Here is a 17246-nt window from a genome sequence, read left to right on the forward strand (position 1 = left end):
TGCGTCACCCGATGAGTTCATATCCTCCATCACAACAAAAGCAACCTTTTCCGCTTACCACTCTCCGGTTGTTCGTAACCCGGGAATGATTGTCTTTCTTTTTAAATATTATGTTTTTGTTTTATTTTTAGTAGGAATCATTTAGATTTACTTTTGAATTTAACTCACCGTTCCTTATACATAAATAAATAGAACTGCAACGCAACGCAATTTTTACATCAAATGCGTGTTTAAAATCTTACCTGACTATTGTAGACATAGAGGTCTTGTTTTTTCTCAATAAGAAAAAAAATTGTTACTTATATGGAGCGTCTCTTTGAGGAACGGAAAGAGTGAACCTGGGTCTTGAAGAAACCCACATTGTAGGAGGGATTTATAAAACTGTAATAAATTTTCATAACTACTAAAAATGCGTTGACCTTGAAAAATGCACATAATGCAATGCAAATTTTATGTCCGAGTTCACCGTTCAAGAGTTTTGGCTGTTTCTTACAAACAAATTTTTACGATGGTTATTTTATAAATTTATCAAATAATATCTTAAGTTTTACCCACTTTTAATTAAATTTTATTTAAGAATATATTCAATTGGTTTCAACGGTTTTTAATATTTTTTATGTGAAAAACTAGTGTTTCGATCCAATGTATTTATTTACCCATTCCATTTTTTTCCTGCAATTATAAATCTGTAAATTTGTCAAGAAAAAACTATAAATCAAAAGAAATCTAATAAAATCTACATATTGAATGTACCTAGTTTTAATTATCTAGTTCTCATACTAACATCTTGCATCATCAGTTAATGTTCTCTATCCTAACTCTAATCATTAACTTTCTCATTACAGCCACCACCTACCAGAAAGCCCGCCTGACTCTGGGTCTGAGCATCCCTACAGTCCACCTGACACCCAAAACTCCCAATCTGCCTCCTCAATCGACCTCCAAGGTCAACAAATCCACCACCAAATGATGGCAGTCAACTCGGTCATACCGACCGTTGTGGACCCGCGACATCCCACCACAACGCACAGCATACCGATATCCCCGTCCCACAACAACAGATTGTTGAATCAAAATCAACAGATCTATACAGAATTAAAAAACCACAACCACGCTAACATGATGCACGGAAATTTACTTAGCGACGGGACGACGACTTATTTAGAACAGACTGGGATTTTAGACGGAAGAAATCTATTAATTTATGATTCAATTGTCGGTCGTCAAGACCTTGTACATCCAGAATTGGGTCGTCAAGATTTAGGTCATCCAGGTCAGGATTTGGGGCAGATTCGGGTCGATCTCGGGTCACAGTTGGACGGTTCGTCAGTTGCTGGAATGGTTTCGCCTTCGGGGATTTTGGGTCATCAGTTGGCAGTGAACAATGGAGGAAACCAGTTGATCAGAGAAGAGTGTATCGGGGTTTATACCAGTTTGCAGAATACCCCGGCAGCTAAGAAAAGGAAATTGTCACAGGAGATGGTTCCACTTGTTAAATGTGAACCAGGTAATTATCATTTCATAAACATCCACTTTGTATGCACCTCCTTTGCACGGAATTAAGTATTGTGGGGCTCCAGCCCAATTTAAATTTCTGGGCATACTCGAGATTTAGACAGGGTTAGCAGTTTGTCACTATTGAAGAATCTGCAAGCCCTGTACAAGTATGACAAGGATTTACATCTCAAAAATCTCCAGTACTCTTCGCATTCTTTATGATAACCCAACGTTCCCAGCCTTAGCTCATCACTATATACGTACAATACGAGTATAGATAGTCATTGGTTGTAATAATTAAAAAGTAATTATGTATCTCTTGTATAAAAGATAAAGAAACAAGTTGTTTACTAGGAATCAATGTTAATATCATCGGGCTACAAGTTAATTTACTTTAATTATTGGTTTGATTGTTTTAAAATTCATTTTGCCTTGGATTTTGATGATGTTATTATTGATTAATCGTATTGTCTAACTTTATTACCTCCATTACAATTATATTTGCGGGTTTTCCTATTTTATTATATCAACTTCTTATATCAACCAAGAAAACTTTTCAAATTATTTATAAAGTGCAATAATTAAGTAAAAGTCAATACACTAGACAAAATAAGAATCGCATTTAATAAATCTGACTGTCCTAAAACAGGTTAATCTCCTAGTTGGACAGCCAAAGATCACTGTAATATGTCATGTTTTTTAAAAATTAATAAATAAATAACGATTTTAATGTACATGTAATGTTTTGTATTTTATATACTTATATTTTTTATTTCTATGCTACTACGAGAGGTAAAACAATATCTATAAAGAATTATACTGCCGCTGTAAGTAAAACACACAGTGTCTCCATTGAAACTCTCAAGGAAGACACTGTGTTTTTACTTAGCGCGGCATTATAGGTATTGTTTTTTATAGGAATACTAAAATAAATTGCAGCATTCCAAAGGTTCTTAACATTATACTCATTATTATCTTTTGTAACGGCCCTTTGCATTAAGGTCTAGGATCTCTGATTGGGTGATAATTAGGTGCGACCATACAATCGTATATACTTTTTATATGCCTACAGTTGTCTTTATTCATTACAAATCATTACAAATACATTCCCAGAGTGGAAGATAATCTCAGTATCGCCCTGTTGAAAGACCACCATCAGAATCAAAATGTTGTAACAAGTACTTCTTTACCTTCATCTTCCCAATCTCCTCCTCTTGTCTACTCCCTTTAGCCATTTCAGGCAATGTTTCAATTCGGAATGGTTATCTTTCACAAGGGCTATACTGAGAGTATCTACCACTTTGATTTATAAATGATGATTTTATCATGCTACTTTCCTTAGCGACAGAAGAGCTGGCGCCCCGCAGCCACCAGCCCGCACCTCATGTATTGGTCACTCTCGGCGGAGCCCTGCCCTCGGGAGAAAGCCACCCCGGAGACCCTGGAGGGGACCCGGCTTACCAGTGCATCCGGTTTCAGCCGTTCCAGCAAACCAGCTGGCATACGCTGTGCGATCAAACATTCAAACATCTGTAAGAAATATATCTTTCTAATCATATTATTATTGGTATGCAAGAGACAATGTGTGAATGGAGCAAGAACTATGTTCCGAGACTGAGTTGTGTGGCTGTCCATCCTCTCTGCCTACGAGTGCACGAAAAATAGTATCAAAATGCACAAAATAAATGACAATGTTCATGCATTCATTCATGAAAAGATGCTCACACATTCTTCTCGGCAAGAGAAATTAGATAAGTTATTTTAACAGCCTCTATGGTCGACGGGTAATGCTCTCGACTAGCGATTTGAAGGTTGTGGGTTGAAAATCGCCTCTCATAGACATAGAGACTTGAATTTTCAAGGGTATTTTTTTTGGCTAGAAATGGATTCTGCTGATCATTACTATGCTATAAAATTTCGTATGAAGCAATTGCGTGTACAAATGAAGGAGTTATCATTTTTTTAAGAAAAAATTGTATGGCACTGACATTAAAAATGAGGCTATCTCTGGAATCATAAGGTTGGCCATTCTATCCTTGCACACAGATATACTACTATTTATTTGTATTTTTTTGACATACTTCGTATTGTGGCGCAACTTGCAATTTTTTTTTTTTAAATCCTCATGTTGAAAAAAAAACTTTTTTATGTTGATGATTCATTGTAATGCTTAATTCGATTAGATTCATTTAAACTCCTTCATTTGTACACGCAATCGCTTCGTACGAAATTTTATAGCATAGTAATGATCAACAGAATCCATTTCTAGCCAAAAAAAATACCCTTGAAAATTCAAGTCTCTATGTCTATGAAAGGCGATTTTCAGCCCACTGTGCGGCGTGCGCAAGTAAATTTTATTTGATGAATTTGTGTTATTTCACAATTTATTAATTTAAAATAATATATAATATACTTGCGGCACGTTCCAGAGTGGAAGATACTCTCAGTATCGACCACCATTCAGTATTGAAATAGCTTTAGCCATGTTTGGTGACCAGATTTGAATATCCAGATACTCCCCCACTTTCTTCTTCCCCATCTCCTTCCCCACTACCTTCAGCCTCAAAACATACCCCAAATTAAGGATGCCATAGTCTCACTGGCTCCAGAAGGTAGGGACCAGTTGAGACTCTAATGCAGTATTCACATAAATAAAAATAAATGATGATCTGGAGATTCGGCCCAGTAAAAAGTGGTGGAACATCCCTCCAGGGGGTTAACCCTTGTTATTTTCGTAATTCTTTCCTAAAAACCTATCTCATGTCACCAAATATTGATACTATCGACTTGGGAGTGGTTTCATTCGATTCAGCACGAATGAAAACATAGTTAACGATACCGCACTCGACCTAGTTAGTAAACATATATTATTCGAAAATTCCCCCCCTCCCCCTAGAGGGGTTCCACCGCTTTTTGGGGACGGGCTGTGCAGATTTTCACTGCCAAGATGAATGTACATTTTTTTTATTTTTTTATTTATTTGGGAAAATCAACAGATTATTTACATATATAAGAATAAACTAAATAATAAAGATAAAATCCAAAACATATTTTCACTTAAAATTATAATAATAATAAAAAATATTTTAAAAAAACTAAGGGTTCTGTACCCGTGGCCTGAGAGATTTACAAAAAATACAATATTGTAAATAATAAATAAAAAATAATAGAAGATGTAAGAACACAAATAAATAAAAATTTAAAGTTAACTGATATACTAATAACAATCTAAATTTAAAAAATTTAAAGTTAACTGATATACTAATAACTAATAATTTCAAAAATGTAAAGTTAACTGATATATTAATAACTAATAATTTCAAAAATGTAAAGTTAACTGATATACTAATAACCAGCTAAAATTCAAAACATAATGTATTGTAAAATTTCAACACAGCAGCAATCAATAAAAGCACTACACAAAAGCAATAATAACAATATAATAAATGTACATATACCTACAACTAAATTGAACACATGAGTATAAATTGGAAGGTAAGTAAGGATTCAAAAATATAAGCAAAGTTTCATGAACGCATGAATTTTGTCATTATCACACTCAATTTTAACTGTTCCTATAACCCGTTGAAGAAACATGACAGTTAGTTAGATTTCCAAATAATTCTTTGTTAAATTTTCCTAATTATATTGGTATGTGTAAATATTTCCATATTTTCCTGCTTTTTTATTCTTGCAGTATATAAGTTAAGTTTTCCTAGATATGTTATTGGTATAAAAGTTATTTCAGGTTTTCCCAGTTATGAAACTGGTGTTAATTATATTATTGTGTTCTCCGTATGCTTATTTATCTTATTATGAAAATTGGTTTTTGGGATAAGTCATGCTTCGCTACCTCCTTCTGTAGTCAACATTTCAGGTAATCTTAAAGGATCCATCGTCATGGCAGATTCACAATCTACATATCTGCCTTGATGATGGACACTGCAAGACAATGTAGGGCAAAGGAGGAAGAAGCGAAACACGGCTTATTACACCAAAAATCATTCTTCATATTGAGAATTTTTAAAAAACAGAAAATAAATGGAACGAAGTCAATCAAACGTGGGGAGATTTTTATGTAGGGTACCTTCATACACCCTATTTGAATTATGCACAGGTGTTTCAGCCAGTTAGTTGTCGATCATAACAAAGAGATTTATTAGTGCGGCCAATCACGATTCGAATTTTTTTTCCCAATTGCCTAGGGATAAAGGTTGTCATATTCATCCACAGCTGTTGTACTGCAATCTAACATTAGGATGATTTATTAACCTCCCATTCTGTCTTTAGCCCTCCACCCCACTACCGAGTAGACGCAGATAAAGGCTTTAACTTCTCCAACTCCGACGAGGCATTTGTTTGCCAGAAGAAGAACCACTTCCAGGTGACTTGCCATGCTCAGCTGCGGGGCGATGCACACTTTGTCAAGACACAAGATGGCTTCAAGAAGATAACCAGCTTCCATCTGCATTTTTATGGAGTTAAGGTAAATTAAAATTTTGGAGATGATTTGCATACAAAGCTCCCGTTGTTAGCCCATTATGTAGACACATTGTACTATTTCACGTTTTACCTTATCCATTTGACAGTAGCCTAAGTAAACTTGGGATTATGTTGGCCATGCTTCTTGGTTCCACAACATTTCCCGCCAAGTACCTGAGTCTTTTTCTCAAAAGGTGAGATGGCACCGTAGACGAAGTGGTATGTGTGTTTTTTTTTAAATTTTCAATTCATTTTGTGCCGCTGAAAGGGAGCAGAAAATAAATGCAGTTAACAACTGGTTCCTACTTTATTCCTATTCTGAATATTGTTATACATGGTATCTGGAAACTGATGATACAAGCGAAAAACTGGTGAATCTACATCACATAGAGCAGTGTTCCGCAAAGCATGTGCCGCGGCACACTAGTGTACCGTGGTCATCAGTTGGTGTGCCGCGGAAAAAATTCAAGGTATTGTGAAGAGAATAAGAAAGCAAATGGGAGCAGATGAGAGATAATATCAGTCACTTCTGTTTCATACAGAAGTACGATGGCTTTCTCGGGATTTACGGGCTAAAAAATGACTCCCAGACGTTTTTAGAGGCCTAGGGTTCAGATTTTGCTTGTGTTTAAAAAAGAAGAATGGGTAGTAAAATTTGCATATCTGGCGGACATATTCGCTCATTTAAATAAGCTCAACAGAAAAATGCAAGGCAGGAATTCTTATATTTTAACGTCTTTGGACAAAATTGAAAGCTTTCACGCTAAGTTGGTATTATGGATCAACCACGCTGTCAATGGTAGTAATGAATTGTTTCCAAGTGTCATGACTGCCGATTCAGAATCAAAGTGCAGGCTTTGATAGTGAAACACACTTGGAGCTATTAGCAGAAAAAATTAACTATTATTTTCCTAAGTGTTACCTACAACCTATGGACTGGTTACGAAATCCACTCTCAGATAACATTTCCCTTGGACGCTTACCGATAAACGAGCAGGAAGAATTTATTGAGTTAAAAGCTGATCGGACATTAAAACTAAAATTTTCCAAAGTAGAGCTAGCACATTTTTGGATGCATATTAAAAAATTAGTATCCACTGCTTTGGCATGCTGTTAAAATATATATCCATTTGCCACAACCTACTTATGCGAATTGGGATTTTCAACTCTCACTACTATTAAATCAAAAAAAAGAGAACGCCTGAGGACGATCAATGGAGAGATGAGAGCAGCCTTATCAACGATTGCTCCAAATTTTGATCGCCTGTGCTCAGTTAAACAGGCTCACATTTCTCACTAAACATATTTTCATATTAGGTATATGTATTGATTTAGTAATAAATAAATATTAAATAAACATTGCTTTTTTCTTTGGTGTACCTCTAAAATTGCATGATTTGATAGGTGTACCTTGAACACAAAAAGTTTGCGGAACACTGACATAGAGAACCCAAAAAAAAAATCATTTTCGATCTAAACATTTCGATTTCTTTTTTTTTTAAACTTTTTTCCATTTTTTCTGCAACTAAAGAGTTAAAAAAAATTTTAGAGAAATTTTTCAAATTTAACCTATTTGATTTTCTTACTCTAAGGACGGGTTGTTTCGGAGAATTTGAACAATTCATCAAATTTCAACGTTCATTTCCGGGTTCTGTGAAAGTCCTATTCAAGTTCTGTTATTATATCATTATAGGCCAGTTGCTTGACAAAACCGATATTAAAACAGAACTTGAAAAATCTTTCACAGAACTGGAAAATGAACGTTGAAATTTGATGAATTGTTCAAATTCTTCGAAACAACCCGTCCTAAAACAAAAGCTCAAATCAAAAAAAGTTATGCTACAAAACCGACTTCAAATGTAATGTAGATTCACCGGTTTCTTCTTTTACTATGAATTTCATGACACCGTTTGTATTATTCTGTATATTTAATACATTTTTATTTGGCTTTCCAGGTTGAGGCGCCAAACCAAACAATAAAAGTAGAACAGAGCCAGTCGGACAGATCGAAGAAGCCCTTTCATCCTGTATTGTAAGTGTCATATCTTTCATGCATCCTTCTTCATGACAAATTATTAATTCTTCCTGGTTCAATATAGATTATAATGTATTGTCTGTTCAGAATTGTTAACCTCTTTGCCTCAACGCTATGCACATATACAATGTCCGGAATTAAGTGCTACACACATACGAGTGCAGTCATTTTCATAGAAATATTATGAATGGCATAAAGAGTGCCACATCCACACATTACCTTATAAACATCAAGAATGCGGGTAAAGGGTTATTGTTACCTTAAGGCTCAGTAGTAGCGTTCAAAAGAAGAAGAAGATGGTTTGAAAGGGTGTTGTAAATTGTAGGGTCCTTTTAAATTAAACTCCGTTGTTTGAGAACAATTCGAATAATTTTATTCACAATGAATACACACTTTTTTGCACAACATGAATACTTTTTACAGGTGAAATACACTTGGTACAGGCCGGTTCCTGTGTTTCTTTAGGGATGGTGAAACCTTTGATTGTTTAGTGGCAAGAGAGCGTTTTTAAGGAAACCTAACCTTTTATATGAAAATCTGTTGTCAAACTACATTGACACAAATTCAACAGGCGGCAATACAGGAATTGTTCTTGCCGACGCGACTTAACAATATAAATAGCAGAGGCGAGAAACTTTCATAAACAATATAACCTAACCTTCACAGGTGGCACTAATGGTATCTAATTGATTCAATATACTGCGATCAAAATAATACAAAGGGAGATATGTAAATATAAATATTAGAGAAGCGCGCTAATATTACAATGCGATAATAACTAAGAGAAAATTGTGAAAATATTTAATAAAACACAACTTCTAATAGAGCAAAAAACTCTAGACAAATGCCCAATTTGCAATTAAAGATAAACTGCGATTTTTTTCAAATCTAACGTCTAACGTCTTTTTTAATAATTTTCATAATTGGTTTTATTTTGGCTAAATAATACTTACAACCTGAAATAAATTTAAACTGTCGATTTCCCGGAAATTAATAAATAAATAAATTGTATAAATGTATATTGAAAAAAAATAAAAAATTTCAAGGCATATTTTGTGATACACAAATTTGGGTAGCACCGCTAATGCCCTTGAGCAATAATGAGCTACCCAAATTAGGGTAGCTATAGGTAGGTGATTTCTATGAATTAAAACAAATTTATTTTGAGAGTTACACAACAGCAAGCAGTTTATGTGTTTCCATATTAATTTTCCAAAATAAATCCAAAACCGAATACCCGGAAATGTTGCCGTGAAATACACTGTCGCTCGAGAGGATGAAAATTTTAAAAAAATCCGAATGAATGTGATGTACCTGTGTGTGGATGTTAGAGCTCCTTGACTGATGCCTCGAGTTGTTTTCTGCCCAGGGTGGAGCTGCAGAATGGTCAGGTGACCAAGGTGACCGTGGGCCGCCTGCACTTCAGTGAGACCACCTGCAACAACATGCGCAAGAAGGGCAAGCCCAACCCCGACCAGCGCCACTTCCAGCTGGTGGTGGGGCTGCACGCGCACACCCACGACCACCACTACCCCGTGGCCAGCCAGGCCAGCGAGAGGATCATTGTGCGGGTAAGTCAATCTACCCTGCCCTACTTCCTTCCATCTGAACCTTTTGCCGCATGTACAAATAAATTATATAAAAAAATCATCTTTTATTTTATTTTTGTTTACATAGATTTTTTTTGCTTGTTTTAGAGTTTGTGGCATCTATGTGTACGTCATGCATTAATGGAACAATATTTTTTTGAAAAAACATCTAAAATAAAATAAGAAAGGCCTCATTAATTTTTGAAAAAATTCTTACCAACGATAACAGTGTTTTATCGTTGAAAATTCAAATTCATTTGTTTAGCAAAACAGCACCGTCAAAATATTTCGAAATCGGATGTAGGTAGGTACTGTGTTCATTCATGTTGAATTGGGTAAAAGGGCAGTGTTCGACATCTAACCAAAAATTTGTGAAGTATAGCTCGACACTTTTAAGATATCTCTTTGACGAAAAATAAAGAACCAAAGTTAAAATAACATTTAGAATTTGCTGGCAACGGGTGATGCCATCATGCGGGAAGAGGTTAAGTGGTTTCAACCAGATAGCCACTGACACCGATGTTCCAGGTGCCTCTGACCTGTGCATCGGTGATCTTCCTCCATTTCTCCTGCTCATTTTCGAGTTGGAGTTCTCAATTTTTGGTGAGCGATTATCTCTACCATCTCTGCAAACTCTCGAATTTGTGCATTACGCTTCTGTATTACTAAATTCCTCACCTGCTGAATGAACTTGTCTTCTCAGACAGTTTTAGAACTATGTCTAATTATTATATTCTGATTTCCAGGCATCAAATCCGGGCCAGTTTGAATCGGATGTGGACCTTTGTTGGCAGCGGGGAGTGACCCCGGACAGCATATTCCATGCTGGAAGAGTTGGAGTAAATACCGATAGGCCTGATGAAACATGCGTCATACACGGTGAGAAAATTGTTTTCTTTACCTAACAACCTTTTTTTTTACATCCTATGCCTCTGCAGGATCAATCTCCTACCCACTTTGTGGTTTCTCTCCCTTTTGACCCTTTTGCTCAAAGATTAAACCAGTTTCAGCTGCACTGCGTTGTAACTAATGTGATTTGATTAATTTATTATTGTACTTGCCCACGGCGTGCCCGGACTTTACGCAGAGTTTTCAAAATCAGATGTAGACAGTAATTTTCCTTTTATTTTGAATTTCAAGTGTGCAAAATTTCAACATGCAATATCAAAAGTCTGCTTTACGGGATGCGGATGATTTTTCGAAATCTCATGTAGATAGTGACCTTCCTCCTGATTAAAAAATCAAGGGTGCAAAATTTCATCTATCTGGATATAAAATATATATATCAACCGACACTCTTCTTTAAATGTGTATGTATCTATTGTTGTATTTAATTTCAGGTAACCTAAAAATAACAGGCCACATTGTACAGCCAAGTGACGCCAGAGCCAAGCAAGATATTCAAGAGTGTGATACCGCACAGCAGTTGAGGAATGTACAAAATATCCGCGTTGTGAGGTAATAATACTTACATAATTATTTATTATCCTAAATTATGGCCCCAAATCTTCTACTTTGTCTTCCTCCCATATTGTCTTTATTTATTAATCCTCCTTATGACAGCTGTACAGACATTTCTAATTCTAATTAAATATAAAAATCAACATCACAACACTCAGACTATGTAGAAATCTTTAAACTATATTAATAACTATAATTTTTCCTTTGGCCAACAGATACAGCTATAACCCTGAGTTTGCCATCCACTCGGGGTTAGCCACTGAATCTGACAAGACAGTGCACTCTGATACGGGGGTCATAGCCCAGGAGGTGCGGCAGGTCCTACCCGAAGCCGTCAGAGAAGCGGGTGACGTGGTGCTACCCAATGGGGAAACCATACACAAGCTGCTTGTCGTTAATAAGGTGGGCTAGATGATAAATATAGTAAAGGTCCCAGGACTGTACCTTGAGGTATGCCGAAATTATATATTTTTGGCTGAATATATATGGGTTCGCCACTGAATCTGACAAGACGGTGTACTCTGACACAGGGTCATAGCCCAGGAGATGCGGCATGATTGCCTGAAGCCGTCAGATAGGTGGGTGAAGTGGTGCTGTCCATTAGAGAAACCATACGCAAGCTGCTCGTGTTTATAATGGTTTCTATATTGGGGTTGGCCACTGAATCTGACAAGACAGTACGCTCTGACCCAGGAAATATATAATTAACATGATATGTTTCATATCTATTTTGTAGATTATAACTTTAACATTTATTTTTAATTTCAGGAAAGGATATTCATGGAGAACGTAGGAGCTGTAAAGGAGCTGTGTAAGATGACTGGCCACCTGGAGACACGGATCGACCAGCTGGAGAGGATTAACCGGAGACTGTACAAGATCAGCTCCATGCAGCGGAGAGACAGCACCAGCACAAGTGAGACAATCTATCCATCATCTTCTACCCCTGTCTAGACCTAGACCACATCGTCTTTGTGGTCTCTCAAACAATTTAGGAAAGAATAGGATAATAAAAATTAAAAAAAAAATAAACAACATCAAAAAAGTCACCGGATACAGAAATTTTAATTACATTTTTTTCTTCAACTGATGTCAGGAATCACTGGTTAATCTATAAATATACATATCTATATTAGACATAATTAAAATACTTTAAAATAAATCAAACCAATTTATTAAATAAACAATTTATCAAATAGACCACAGACATAGGAATTAATAGACGAGAAGATAATGGCGAGGGGTAAAATCAACTGTTGAAGAACGAAGGGGGTGAAGCTGACTGTGATTCGTCAATAAATCAATCTGACAGTAAATAGGCATCTCGCATTATAATATCACCATTTACTTCTTAAAAGTAAAATCTGCTTTTGAATGAATAGACATTTTTACATGGGAGCGCAAATTACTCGCCACGTTATGAACAAATTTGCGAAGTCCAAATTCGGCAAAAAAATTCGGTTCTATTTTCAGAGTCGAATATTTCGTTTAAGTATTTACTTAAGACACTTTTATAAATGTTCATAATTTACTTCCCAGCAACCAACCAGCTTTTTGTTTCGCGTCCAGACATGTTTCTACAACTGATCCATATTATACAATGTGAATATGCTTAAAATAAAGTAAAATAATGCTTATATATGGAATGTAATACGACAATTGGGTTTATTCTCTTTTTCACATCTATTTTTACAAGTTTTCATAGCATTAGGTCAACATTTTGCCGTGTTATTTCGTAAAATGAACCGATAATGCCTCGACCATAGTTCGCACAAGAATGATGACGTCACGTTTTCAAATTTCACTTGAGGCCATACGCGAGCACAGCCGGCTCCAATGGAACCGGTATGGGGAGTAGGGATAATACGCTTTTAATCACTTAGGGCAGGTCTACTAATATTCATATGTCTATGAAATAGACCCATTTTAAACATATTCCCTTTCCCCATACCTACTTTTACCCCCTCTTTCTTACCTACCTCCCCTTCATCCCCCCCACCAAAGTTGACGTTTTCTCTTCCTCTTCTTTTATCTATAAAAAGTGGCGGCAACGCACTCCCAAAATTTCAGTCAATCTAAAAATAATAATTCCACCAAAAATCAAAGCAATAAATATAATTTAACTTAATACTTTTTTTTATATAATACTATAAAAGTATTAAGTTAAATTCAACCGGCTTCAATATTCATTCTTTGGATCACGTGCAGGGCAGGCACTATGCGGGCACAATTGGAGCAGTCTGCTCCGGGCACCGAATTGTCAAGGCTCTGATAATACCTATCACCTGACAGTTCTAACACATCGCCCTTGTGGTTATTTTTCATAACACGGTGATACACAAAATACAAATCATCCGAATATTATTGATTAACAGTGATCACCTACCTAGGCGTCTACTAGTTTTGATAAGGGGCTTCAAAATTTTACTTGCACTAGGCGTCGTTTGGCCCAGGGCCGGCCCTGATCATGTGTCGCGTGGTGCAAGCGAATTCCATATTGCTCATCGAGAAATGACATCTGGGAACATCGATTATCTATACGCACAGAGCGGAGATGTTTCTCACCTATGCCTCTTAAACTCTTCGGCAAGATGACGCCACTTTAATTCACAGTTTGCATGCTGATAATTCCAACAAGTCGGTATAAGCTTTAAAATTCCTAGTTGCTAATATCTGTAGCAGAAGAATCCAGATTAATTCATTAATAATAAGCAGCTCGACGCTACTTAGGTACGTACTTGCTATTTGCTACTTAGGTACATACTCGCAGTCGAAATCAAAACAGAGCAACCTACGTACTACAAGCACCTACTTGTCTATCGACGACAATAATATTGCAAGTCCGTCTTTTACATTACGAGAACTCGCCAGAAGGTCCTAGTCTACCGCCTAGGCATAATTGCCGCGCCGTCGAAACTTCGCGAAAGGTCCAGACCGAGCGAGTGGCCTCGATTTAGTTGCCATTTAACTACCTGCTGTTGCCACCGGCCGAACAGTATAAATAAACCCGACGCAGCGAGTCAGTCAGTCAGTCATCAGTCCGCCGTCATTTAACAAGAATCAACGAGTGATCATTCGCGCTCCTCTTACTAGCGCAAAGGACAATATTCCCGGTTTCGCCCGTACCATCATGGACTCCATCGGGACATCATCTTAGCGCCTTGTCCAGATCGCCGTCCCTGGCAAGCGCTACTCGGATTACAAGCGCCCTGGTTCCAGTGTCTCTGATCAGCGCTTCTTCCACGCCACCATGACCACCACGAGGACACGCAGCATCCTCACTGGTCTACGCCGCTCCCGTTCAACTGCCTACAAGGTCCGCCGCACCTTCGGCCTTCCGTCAGCACTGGAGTATTGATCCCCCAGATCGCCAGTGCCTAACAGTCATCGAGTCCCGGTCACCAGCGCCCGGCGTCAACTCACTGACCCGCGCTTGACCACCACACCATCGCAGCAACCGGAGTATTCAACATCTGTCCTACGTCATCTCCTCGTCTCGGCAACTGACTCAATAAACACAGTGAACTTCACCACACGCCTTTTTATTTCGTGCCTCACTTTAACTCTAAGAATTAATAAATCATTCTTGAAAAATGATTTAAAACCAATAGCTTAAGAGTCTCAAGGAAGACACTGTGTGTTTTACTTACCACGGCAATATACTGTATAAACGCTCCATGATTGGTCGAACGAAATCTGAAGTCAAATGTACTCTGTGTCAAACATGTACACAGCGCCCTTGAGGTGATATCTCACGAAAACGGCGCTATATAAATTAGCCAAATATTAATGTAATCTCTAAACAGTATATAATAGTAGTAGTCTGTTTGTGCGCTCAGTTCTTCTAAACTACCCAACGGATATTAATAGGGCTTGCACTATCATTTAGAGAATTTTTTCCGCAAGGTTTACATATATAATTCATGTATATTGCATGAAAGTAGAGAAAAGTCGATGTTTTATAATCAAGTAGTAAAAATATTTTTTCAAAAAAATTGGTGTTTGGGAGAAGAATAATGATTTTGATCATTTCTTTCCATTTTCGCCATGTTCCTGGTGTTAATTAGAATAATAGGTGTGCACGACACTCTTTTTGGCATCATCATCGGAAAGTCTTAGCTGCCTATGTGACAGGAAACACCTCAGCTTCTGCGGTTCCGTGCTGTCTCTGTCCAGATTCTTATTATGACATAATCTGGTAGGCTTATTAATACAGGAACCTCTTTGGTTGTTAGCTATCTTCCATCCTTGCTATATTATCTGCCCAGCAAAGCTGTCACCGTTTCATAAAACTTGTTTTGACATCTTTTCAAATTATTGGTAAAGCTTTTCATTTAACCTCGTCTGCTTGTCCGTTCGGCCCAATTTTCTTGTATGACACAAAAGATTCATCTCAAGTTTATGGTTATTTGAAGTTTCAAATATTGTCTTTCTTTTTCCAGTTGCTTCAAGACTCTCCACGTCCACCACCCACTCCATATCCGGCAAGTCCAATCACAGCGACAGCAATATTTCTGGTGCTTTCTGTGACATCGCCAACATCCCCGTGCCGTACCAGAAGCAAGCATGTTGCCAGAAGCACGCCAAACTCTCAAAAAACCCCAAACACCACTGCTCGGAAAAATCCCCATCAAAATATGGCAACTTTTATCACGCAAACAAGATGAACGCCTGCGTCAAATACTACACAGCGAAGCACCACAGTTTGACGAAAGAGATATTTGACTACGATAATAATAAGTCACACAGTTGCGGAAATTCTCCGAAAAGATCGGCAAACCGAAACGGATGCGATGATATCAAGTTCGCGGATCTTCGACTCAAACCGAAGACAGAAGAAGTTCAGAGACGTATGAAGAACAACGATTGTTCGTTTTCCATGATGATGAACGATGAGAAGAATGGTGGGAAGTGTTCGACGGATGCGTCCTTGGATAGCTGTGGATGGACCATGCGAGATGTTTGCAGAAGTCAGAGCGTCAGCTGCTGTAGACGAAGAGACAGCAACTATTCCTCCACTAAAGAATTCTGTTCTAATAAATTTATACAAATTGTGATCGTTTTGCTGGTCATGATTATGGCTTTTTGGTAAGTGTTTGTTTTTATTTGCAGATCTAAGACAATTTTAATCTTAAATATTAATCTATTTATATAAAGATGAGTGTCTGTAGCGGGCTGCCTATGTGGTGGAGATCAGGCGGGCGGCGTGGATTTGATATTTATACAAATCTACAGTTTTATTCCAAGATTGAAGAAATTTTGTACACTTGACCTAACTATTATACAAACTATTTTTAAAATTTATTGTTTTTTTCAGTTTAACTGCAATTTCAACTCTATACTTTATGGAACATAACAACCGTATAGCTCAAGAAAAGATAAATCTACATAGCAACCTCAACTCCAACCAACAAAATCGCATATACAATGGGAAATATGGCTCCATGGAGTCCCTACCTACTGACCGAATTGAATACACACCCAAACGATCACAGATGAAATCCAAACCGCCAGATTGGGATGCCGATCATAATGCCAATGGTCATTACGGCGGTAACAGTAATGACCGATCCAACAGCGGTTACGAGAGGAATAACGGTAATAATGCAGATGAGAGATCAAACGGCATCAAGAAAGATGGAGAGAATGCGTTTGGAAATCGCGAGTTTGAAGCGAAGAAGGGGCAGCTCATTACTACAGAGATGTCCAATTTCATTGATAATTTGAAAACTTCGATTATGAGCCAATTTCAGGTAAATATCTCAGTCATTCCAGTGGCGAATCATGACTTTTGATTATGATAAAGTGCCAAATTCGAAGAATTCGACATTATTGATGATGTTTAACAGAAAAATATTTTTTTTTTTTTGAAAATTCCGTTTTTTGTATTAAGATTTTCGAGAAATTTCTGTTTGGGAGTGCACTGCACCGGTTTCCTACGAAATACAACGACATCAATAATCCAATTTTTTAAATATTAAAACGATTCTAGATCCATATCATATTTATGTTAGATGACAAATCTTGTAGTTTTTGTCTTCAGTTCTCAAGTCTTCCCATCCTGCTCCAATCTGAGAGGAATATACTCTCAGTATCACCCATTCAGAAATGAAACTTTGCTTGCATGGCTTTAGCCATGTTTGGTGACCAGATCTGAATAGCCAGGTGCTTCCCCACCTTCC

General features: G+C 37.2%; 1 protein-coding gene across 3 annotated transcripts in view; it reads left to right on the forward strand.

Annotated features, from left to right (window-relative positions):
- Positions 1-17246, forward strand: part of LOC149410557 (uncharacterized) — a 101235-nt gene that overhangs the window by 72670 nt on the left and 11319 nt on the right. The window contains exons 3-13 of one of the 3 annotated variants that reach the window (XM_089648399.1): positions 846-1507; positions 2840-3029; positions 5788-5983; positions 7935-8011; positions 9372-9585; positions 10350-10482; positions 10944-11061; positions 11280-11466; positions 11833-11980; positions 15507-16152; positions 16382-16817. In XM_089648399.1, the coding sequence (XP_089504525.1) occupies positions 846-1507; positions 2840-3029; positions 5788-5983; positions 7935-8011; positions 9372-9585; positions 10350-10482; positions 10944-11061; positions 11280-11466; positions 11833-11980; positions 15507-16152; positions 16382-16817 (3007 nt within the window). The remainder of the gene's footprint in view (positions 1-845; positions 1508-2839; positions 3030-5787; positions 5984-7934; positions 8012-9371; positions 9586-10349; positions 10483-10943; positions 11062-11279; positions 11467-11832; positions 11981-15506; positions 16153-16381; positions 16818-17246) is intronic. The other 2 variants (XM_089648401.1, XM_089648400.1) reach the window with 2 other exon arrangements.

This window comes from Hesperophylax consimilis, chromosome 27, assembly GCF_061612785.1.
Source record: "Hesperophylax consimilis isolate HC1 chromosome 27, BYU_Hcon_1.0, whole genome shotgun sequence".
Lineage (NCBI taxonomy): Eukaryota > Metazoa > Arthropoda > Insecta > Trichoptera > Limnephilidae > Hesperophylax > Hesperophylax consimilis.